We start from the raw sequence: 10107 nt of genomic DNA on the forward strand, positions 1-10107 counted from the left end.
ACCTTAGGTGTATGTGGCTGGCGCCTTAGCCACTTGAGCCACAGGCGCCGAGCCACACACTGATGGTTTTGAGAAACAATGACTTGGCCTGAGCTATCATGGTGAAGCTGAATGCTCATCAACACTGAAACTCTCAGGGAGAAAAAACAAAACAAAACAAACAAACAAACAAAAAAGAAACCCTCAGGAAGACATCCACAGCCATAGCCTGCTTCAGCCTGCTCCTCACGCCCTGAAATGGACCACCTACCTTGGGATAGGGATGAACACAAGACAAAGTCTAATCTACGACATTATACACATCCACACTTTATAGGTTTACAAGCACGTCCATATTTGCCGCCAATTTGATCATCTCATAACCCATTTTATAGATGAGGAAATTGACTCTCATCAAGGCTCAAGGACGTACAGCTGGTACACTGTCACCAACACGTAACTCTGCTCCATAATTTTCTCTTGTTTTACCCTAAACAATCCAAATGTTGTTGAGGACAGAGATAAGAAGCTAAGGACGTTCCATCGAGTCTGCAAATTCTGGGTGTGTTTGAAGATCTTCTGTGTTGACTCGCTTCCCATTCCTTTTTTCCTTGTCCCCAAGCTTTCTGATCAAGGACAGAACTTACTTTGTGCAATGGCCATGACTCCAGACAGGGGGGTCATGATGAGGTTTTGAGATTGCTGGGGATTATGGTGGGAGAGGCTGTGGATGTTCGTCAAGGTGCTGACAGGGGGCAGACCTCCTCCCGAGACTGAGATCTGCTAGAGAGAAGAAACAAGAGCAGCATGAGCGGACCTAGAAGCACGAACAGCAGTTTCCAGATTGATATGACTTAGCCATTCCGTGGCACAGCTAGTTCACAAATTCATTCATTCACTCAATAGCAATTATTAAGTGCCTATTCCAGGAATAGACACTGTTCTGGGTGCTGAGGACACAGCAGTCAGTAAAACAGACAACAACCCCTGTCCTCATGGTGCTTCTGAATTACTAGCCTGCTTCAGAAATGATGGAGGGTTGGGGGGAGATTAACCATTACTGGATTACTCTACTTCTTCCAAATTTCCACTATATACAGATTAATTAATTAAGTCAAGGAGCTGCTATTGTAATGACAAAGCTACTAGACAAGCCTTGGCTCCAGGCACCCTCATTCTGTTTCACCAAAGATTAGTAAGGGAAAGCTACTTTTTTTTTTTTGAGACAGAGCCTCAAGCTATCCCCCTGGGTAGAGCGCTGTGGCACACAGCAACCTCCAACTCCTGGGCTCACAGCTCACAGCAACCTCCAACTCCTGGGCTCAAGCAAGTCTCCTGCCTCAGCCTCCCCAGTAGCTGGGACCACAGGCGCCTGCCACAACACCCAGCTATTTTTTGGTCGCAGCTGTCATTGTTGTTCGGCGGCTCAGGCTGGATTTGAACCTGCCACTTTAGGTGTATGTGGCTGGCGTCTTAACCACTTGAGCCACAGACGCTGAGCCTTGGCATTGACTTTGAACGTGACAACTTCATTGAATCCTCTTATTTATTCCTAGCAGTATCTTTTCCTCCCATTTTTTTAAGTGTACAATTGCATTATAAGCATACAATACTAACAGGGTCTCTTCCCTGCTAGGACTAAAAGATCTAAACGTCCTATTAGTTAGAATTTTCTAGGTGATATGAAACAATAACCACTGCAGTCAATGTGCTTGTTTTGATTCTGATATTATCAGAAATGTTTCCAATGTTTTGCCATTATGATTATAAGGGAGCTATCAGTTTTATGCACACACACTGTTTTCATGAAAAATTAGTCTACTATCTTTATAGTTTAAAATACATATTTTTTAATTATCAAGAAAGGATTGTGCTCCCTCCTTCTGAACTAACCCAGACTTTCTCAAGAGCATCAGGAACTTGGAGAGGTGTTTAGTGTTAGGACACATCAGACGTCTGAGTAACTCAACTTCCTTCCTCTCTGCTTGCACTCCCCAGAGCTCTTCAGACCCTATTTCTCACAACAGCACCCAGGTAAGACACCTTGCCCTTCTGGTCAGTCCCATAGCTTCCAAGGTTAATTTGAAAAAGAAAGAAAGAAAGAAAACCAAACAGGTTTGTTTGTGTTTTGAAAATGAGCATCAAGAAATAAGTTAGGAGTCACATGACCAAAAAAGAATTCTGACCACATCAAACAAGAGAGAACCAGCCTGTTTGCTGGACTTGTTTTTCAAAATGTCAGAGTCATTAAAAAAAAAAAAAAAAAAATCTGTAACCTGCCCTCGACTAAGTCCCTTGGGTAATGGAGTCCTTTGGAGAAAGTCAATGAAGTGACAGTAATTACTCTGCCATTTCAACACTCAACTTTAATAGTGCGAGAGAAATGTGGAAGCCCAGGATAAAAACAATTTGAATGTGTGCGGCTTTGGGGTTTGTACAGGGCTTTAACTGATTGCCCTTAATAGATAATAACACAGATAAGGCAGGTCTTATTAGTATTATTGTCTCTGTATTACAGATTAAGAGACTGATCTTCAGAGAGTCAAGACCAGCTCTGTGTCACTTGACTTCAGAGACAGCCAGCATGTAAACCCAGTTTTGCTGCAGTTTAAATCCCATCCACTTACTAAGTTTGGGTTACCTTGGTCAGAATGGTTACTTCCCATTCTGAAATACAGCTATGGTGTTGTTTGCCTCCGGGATGGGAACCAGGGAGCCGTTAAGGGTAGCAGTGGTGGTGACCCTTACAGGCTAACTGGGAAAGCCTGAATCGTATTAAAGCTGCCACTCAGTTCCTTCCCTACGCTAAGTGCTTCATGTACTTATAATCCAGGGAGGTGGGTATTATTTTTCCTGTATGGTAGACAAAGAAACTGAAGCTTAAAGAAGTTAAGAGATATGCCCAAGGAATAGAGTTGGGGTTGAAAGCGGGCTCTCTGCTTCCCAAGCCCGAGCTTTTGACCACTAGGCTAGGCCACACTGCTTGAGACTATGAAAGTATCCACTATGTGGTTCAGCACACACAGACTGCAACCCTAAATCTGGCTAGCTTCTTGTCAATCATATCACCTGGGCATGAGGATCGGCGGCAGATAGGGCAACAGAGCACTCAAATGGATCTAAACCAGTCCCCGGGAGAAGACTTCCAAGGCATGCCCTCCTGAAAGTCAGCACACAGACTGTCCATCCTAGAACAGGGCTTATCCAAAGAACAACAGAGCTGCAAACGATCTTCACACCAACCCTGTGACATACGCGCAGCCATTATTATCACCCATTTTACAGATGAAGAAACTGAGGTTAAGCAATATAGCCACCTTGCCTCTGGTGAATGACAGAGCCAGGGCTGAGGCACACTGGTTCCCTTGCCTGTGTTCCTTTTTAACCATCTTCCACTCTTGCTGTGGTGGGCCCCTGACAGCCTTGTTATATGTCAATAGAGAACAGACTCTTGAATTTGAGCATCCAGGGATACCACATATGAGCCAGGGTGTCAGAGACAAGAGAAAAACCAGCCCCTGCGAATCAGCTCCCAGGTGTTTGCTAACATTGAGGTGTACAGGCTTAGTCAATCATCAATCCAATAACACACTGCCCAGGTAGGGCACTGCCAAGCAGAACAGGAAGGAAAAAGTGCGTCTGCAGGCTGCCTTTGGAGCAGACCCAGCCTGGGTGAGGCAGTTTGCCTCTGAGAAGGAGGAGCCAGGAGCTCAGAGGGAAAGCCCAAGGCCCTTCAAGCAACATGAACTTAGACTTGGGAAGTTTTATTCAGAAAGAAGTCAAATCCTCTTCACCAGGCCCCCTTTTGCAGGGAAGCCTGGATAATCTTTCACCCTAACTTGTTTGGGTTTCAACCTGACTCTTGAGAAATCATAAAGCTTCATCTGTGCTTCTCACAAGACAGATGACACAAATTTTTTTTTTTGCAGTTTTTGGCCGGAGCTGGGTTTGAACCTGCCACCTGGGGTATATGGGCTGGTGCCCTACTCCTTGAGCCACAGGCGCCGCCCACAAATTGTTCTTTAAAAAGAAAAATCTTTCTTAAGGGAAGGGGGCTGCAAAATGCCTCCCCTAGAAGTGCCCTTTCCTTTTTGTTTGCAGCTCAGGTCCTCTGAAACTAGAACTGGCCGGGCCAGTGCTCCCCTCAGAAGCTAGACTTTGTTTTTCCTCCAGGGAGCCAGGGACTCGATCACCTGTGACTCACCGTGTGTTGCCTACACAGCACGCACGTCAAGGTCTGAAATGGCATGTGCTCCCTGTGCCCTACCCCCATCCGGCCCCCACCTGCCTCTGGGTCAGACACCTTGAGAGGATGTGAGCAGCTCCCCCTTCAGCGTGGAAGTCGGGAACCCGCGGCTCCTCCCTCCCCTGAAACACAGAGCATGATCCAAAGAATAAAGTTTTCCATTTCCTACCCTGGCTGGGGTCATAAGCCCTCTGCTCCCTCATAAGCCGCTCTCCCCTGCACTTGTGCTCCTAGAGGGCTAGATCCTAATTCTAATCAGGACATAATCTGAATTAGAAAACTCAAATTCAAACCGTTCATTCTTCACCAAGTGTGCTAAACTCAATCTGGGTGTGGGGCTGTGGTGACTGATACAGAAAACTCCATTTCATGAGAATGATCTTGATGTGAACACGACGACGACACGGCCATTAGGTGAATATTTGCTATGCCCACCACTGTGCCCAGTGTTTTGAATGCGTTAGCACACGATTCCCTCAACAACTTTATTGTTATTACCCTCATTTTATAGATGAGGAAAAAAGATCTAAAGTGGTTCTATGAAGGGCTGGAGCTGGGATTTGAGTCTGGGCAATTGTGACTTCAAAGCCGGTGCTTGTCCCTCTGTAAGCACCACCCCACCCCTCCTGCCATTTTGTGCCCTGGTCTTCAGTGACAGGGCATCCAAAGTCCTTCAGAATTCCAGGTCAAGAATCCTCCCCCCACCACCCCTCCCCGCCTCCTGCCACCACCTAACCCCTGACTTGATAATGCCTCTCCTTGCCAGTTACCAAGGGGTGGTAAGGAGGAAAAGAGGGCTTGTTTCAAAGACAGGTGCTCTCAGAGTTAAAAAATTGGCTGTGGAGGCCTTGGAGGGGAGGGATGAATGGACATTTTATCAACACAAATGTCATTGGCAGCCCCTAAACAAATAGCGTCCCACCCGCTTGCTCCTTTATGAGGCATTCAATCAATAAAATGAGAGCAGAGCGCTGTCAGATTTATTGGCTGGGTTCAAACCGAACACCTCTTCTCCGCGCCTGGGGCTGGGTCACCAGCACTACCTTTCCCTTCCAGCTTGGACAGCCCCCATTTTCCCTTGAGAGGCTACAATGGTTCATTGTTTGAGGCAGGCCTTGTGAGAAGTTGTGTTTGTTTTGCCTCTTATCTTATCAGCTCCAGGGCTACAATGGCCCAGGTGTACTCACCATTTTAACATCAGGTGAGAGGAGATTGTGGCCTGGGTCCAGGCTAGCTGGGGAGACTTGCTGTAAAACTGATGGGCTGGTCACCATGGCGCTGTTGCCATGGTGACTGATTGTTGAGGAGGAAGTGACCTCATTGTTTCCCTGCTGGCTGTAGCGCACTCCTGCAAAACAACACAAACCCAACAGGGAACATTAGTGCCACCAAGGCTCCGGAACAATGACGCACTCCCCTTGTTTTCAAGGGCGGATGACAAAACAAAACAAAACAAAACAGAGTTGCCTTCTTCATCCACAAGAAATACTGGCAGTCTTTCTCCAGGGTAAAGGTGTCATGGCCTCTGCTTTAATTCTAGAATGTATGCTCCATGAGGGCAAGAGATTTTTAGCTGTTGTTTTGTTCACTGGTATATTTCCAGGGCCTTGGCCCTTGGAAGGCACTCAGTAATGATGAATCAATGAAAGACTGAATGGATTCTACCCACTCCTGCTTCAGAACGGTTTCTTTTAGGATTTGAGGACTGAGATTGGCCTTCTTACCAGCTGGGGTATATCTTTTTTTTTTCAAAATGCCTTCTGAAATGTTTCCCTGGCATCTCTTGGCCGTGTGATGCTGCAAAGGGTGAGTAGGCCCATCTTACAAAGAAGAGGCACTTGTGCAGTGACCCTTGAAAGAGCCATAGCTTATGCGTCAGTCTCTGTTGCCAAGCCCAAGAGGCCAAGGGAACACAGGCAGAGCTGGACAGGGATGGGGCTGCAGCTAGGAGTCTTTGGCTCTGGAACTCACATTCCTTTGATGGGGTCCCATTTGGCTGACTTCCAGGGCATAGGGAAAGGCCCATCTGTGGGGAGGTGGGGCAGGCAGCAGACACAGGCGGGAAGCTTAGTAAACCCTGCAGTTTGGGCTACAAGGGAGTGGGAGAACCAGGCATGTTTACAACCTCACTGCCCTGACCCTCCCTCTTGCTCAGGAACCAAAATAGAGGTCTGCTCTCAGGAAAGGAAAGTGCTGGACAGAGATCAGATAGCTGAAGGAAGCTGAAGGAGGGCAGGGAACCCGGGTCCAGTCTGCAGACACAAGTCCTGCTCCATGTGCCCGTGAAATAGTCAAGGACACAGTTAGGGGCACTTGAGGGCATCGCACCCTAAGCTCTGTGGTCTGTTGCTTTGGATTTGACAAAAAGGGAGGGAGACCAAATGCTCTGGGCATGGAAGTGATCAACTCTTTGGCTACACTTCTCCTTTTGCTCAGTTTTCTGAGAGGAACCATTCCTGTTGCTGTTTCCCCTCTGCCCTGCCTCCAGCCCCAGCTAAAGCCCCACCTTCCAGAGTACACCATAGCATTCCTCCCAGGGCCAAGCAAGCTGCCATAACCAGCATCCTCTAATTCATTAAGATGCAGCTTACCAAGAGACCTAAGCCAATTTTCCTTGGCTTAAGGACATTACCCAAGGCCGATCTGACCTCAGGGCTGGAGAAAAACATGCAAATGCTAACTCAGGGTTCTAACCTTCCAGCACAACTTGTTTGACTAAGAAGGAGCCTAATGTTTGCACTATGGGCATTTTCTGCTGGCTGTGTTCCTCATCCTTTGGTTCAAGGCGCTGCTCGTGGGGGTGGTATCTGCCATGGGACAGCACTGGAATTTGGTGATTATTGTCTAGGGCCCTACATTTTGCGGGGGAAGAATGGGAGCCATGAAGTTAAAAAGAGAAAAGGAATCCATCTCTCCCAGTCAACAGCCCCTGCCTGGTCCTGCCCATCTTCCCGTGCACCTGTTGGCAGCCCTCTAGCTATCCTATTGGATTAAATCAGGTCCTTTTTCTTCACTGGGTTCCCAAAAGGATGCTTCCAACGGTTCCAAGTGTTTGACCCTTGTGAGCTCCCAAGGCAGAGCGAAATCTCAAGGAAAAAGAGGAGGTAGACTTCAAATAAATAAAAGGAAGAGTTGGCTCAGCGCCTGTGGCTCAAGCAGCTAAGGCGCCAGCCACGTACACCTGAGCTGGCGGGTTCAAATCCAGCCCGGGCCCGCCAAACAGCAATGATGGCTGCAACCAAAAATAGTCGGACGTTGTGGGGGGCACCTGTAATCCCAGCTACTTGGGAGGTGGAGGCAGGAGACTCGCTTGAGCCCAGGAGTTAAAGGTTGCTGTGAGCAGTGATGCCACAGCACTCTACCCAGGGCAACAGCTTGAGGCTCTGTCTCATAAAAATAAAAATAAAAGGAAGAGTTCTCTAGCAAGAAGGGAGCTGGGAAGATTGTGGGCTCTGCAGGTAGGCAAACTCAGGTTCCAATCCTGACTTTGCCTAATGTGTGCTCATGGAGCCTTAGTCTGTGCCTGAGCTTACTCTAGCAAAATGGAGAGTGTACTTCCTCAACAGGGGTCTTTTTGGATTAGAGATAACACCTGCAGAGTTACTAGCATAATGCCCCATAAATGGCAACTGTGGGTGAGGATGTGGGGAAGGGAGCTGGTATAAGAATGGACCAAAGATATTTGCCCTAAGATTCTAAAATTATAGACAAGTGGGGCAGATTCTAAGTACTGAAAGAATCCTACACTGATGCTTTGCCCTGAAAGCAAGTTGAGAGGGGGCCTGCCCACTGCCCACTTGCTCTTTCCTTTCGGAGGAACTGGACTTCACCCTGTTTTTCTCCTGCTTTTTCTGACTCCCTGACCAAGCTATTTACCTCCCCAAGATGCTCTGCTCCTGAGAGAGTGGTGATAACCCTGGGAGTCAGGTGTGTTTTCACCTCCCAGCCTGTCCCCATCATCGATTCAGTCTCAAGTCAAATAGTCTCTGGATTTAGCCTGTTTAATTTGGCTGTAGGAAAAGGGCCAGCCCTCTGATGATCAAATATGGGTCACAGGGAGGCTTCTCCCCTACCACAGGCTACGCAATTATTTATTTAAAAATAATTAACCAAGGATATCCGCAGGAAACAAAAGGCTTCTTTACAAGGGAGCATGGCAGGAGAGAGGCAAGAGACACTTGTCAGAATCCAGGCAGCATAGCCTCAGGCTGCTGTGGTTTTCACACTTTGTTTTCTCCCCCAACAGAACTTTATTATGTAAGAAATGTAACGGGGCAGCAGTAGCAAGGCACTGCTCTGTTGAAAGACAGATGGCTTAGACCTCTGAATGTTCCTTTAAAAGCCTCTGGCTAAGCGATAGAGCCTTGGCTGGGAATTAGGGGATCCCCATTTCAATCTCAGCTCTGCTATCAATGTACTGGGTGAGCTCCAGTTTTCTTTCTATAGCAGGAGGCCTGCCTGCTGAGGGGAGGGGGCTAATTGTCACTGCACTGTGGTGGGAGTGAGGGACTAGGCTGCTCACCTCCTCCAAGTCCACCTGTAAGCTTTCCCACTGGTGCTGTTCTCACCAGGAATCTGGCCACCTCTGGCCCCCGGGAGGGTCGCTGTAATCAGTCTGCCACCTTATAGGAGGATTTGGGGGGGGGGCGGGGGGCAGAGAGTACATCACAAGTTGTCTGTGGGCAAAACACCAAAAATAGGTGCTCCTATTAGAGGAAGGAGAGGCCAAGTCCTTGTATATTTCACAAACTCAGAAGTGCACTTGAGATGAGAACAAAAACAGAGCACGAAGTGTGTAGGCTGTGGAGCCAGGTGCCTTGATTTAAATCTTGACTCCCCCAGGTAATAGCTGTGTGACCTTGGGGAAGTTGCTTGACCTCCCTGAGCTCCTACTTTGGGACCATCCTTGTCTAAAAGACATTTTTAGGAAGTTGGAGATTACAAAACTTTATTGAGCACCTATCATGTGCCAGGCACTGCGCTAGGGAGTCTGCATGAAAAAGTGGATGGGCATCTCCCTTCTTCCTTTATCACGGCAAGCCCTGAAAGTGAATATATAACAAGGGCTCGGGTTTAATATTGATTGGCCGAAGATGCCAGTTTAATAACCACAGAGGAGCCACAGGAGAAATGACAGTGGCAGATGGCAGTCATTCCTCTTCACTCACTTCATAGCTCAAGTCACTAATTGGCCCCATCCCCATCATGGGCCCTGTGAACCACAGCAAGTGTGTTTAGCAGCAAAAGACATCCAGGTGGAGTCTAGAGACATCCCTGAGGCCCTGAGGCCCTTGTTCTCAGATCTCAGCATCATGGGCATTGGATTATTTTTTGAATTACTACGGGACAGACACAGATCATGTGACTTCTATGCAATATGAATGCTCTGAAGTGTCAAAAGCAGGGAAGAAGCATATGGTTTTGAGAAACCAGCATACCTGACCCTCCCTTCCTGTGCCAGTACCATGTCCAGGGAGCTCTTCACACTGCCGCAGCCTGGAATTCTTTTAAAAACTAAGTCACACCATGTCACTGCCCCGCCTGGAAACCTCTGATGGCTCCTCACTGCTTTCTGGAAGAGCCCCAATACCTGAGGGGGCAGAATCAGGGGCACGACTCCGGTCCTCTTTATTCGCATCATCTCTCACCATATCCTATCAGCCCCATCACTGCCATTTCTCAAGCGGCCTGGCCATCTCCTTAGTCTGTGCATTTGCCCTTGCTGTCTGGTCAGCCTGAAAAGCTGCTCCCTTCTTTGTGCCATATCCTTTAAGAGGACTAACTGTCACCTCCTCTGAGAAGCTCTCCCTCATTCATCCTGGAGGGCAGCTGCTCTGTCCTTTGTATTTTACCTGCCCTGAAGACCTACAACTTTGAGGCAC

General features: G+C 47.9%; 1 protein-coding gene across 4 annotated transcripts in view; it reads right to left on the reverse strand.

Moving 5' to 3' along the window:
• HNF1B (HNF1 homeobox B) overlaps positions 1-10107 on the reverse strand; it is a 56780-nt gene that overhangs the window by 17662 nt on the left and 29011 nt on the right. For 2 of the 4 annotated variants that reach the window (XM_003795620.3, XM_003795619.3), the window contains exons 5-6: positions 5413-5573; positions 627-759 (exon numbers count right to left, since the gene is read on the reverse strand). In XM_003795620.3, coding sequence (XP_003795668.1) covers positions 627-759; positions 5413-5573 — 294 coding nt within the window. Of the gene's footprint in view, positions 1-626; positions 763-5412; positions 5574-10107 lie in introns of all 4 variants that reach the window. The other 2 variants (XM_023516637.1, XM_023516636.1) reach the window with 1 other exon arrangement.

This window comes from Otolemur garnettii, unplaced genomic scaffold (assembly GCF_000181295.1).
Source record: "Otolemur garnettii isolate 467f Iridium unplaced genomic scaffold, OtoGar3 scaffold00094, whole genome shotgun sequence".
In the NCBI taxonomy this organism is placed as follows: Eukaryota; Metazoa; Chordata; class Mammalia; order Primates; family Galagidae; genus Otolemur; species Otolemur garnettii.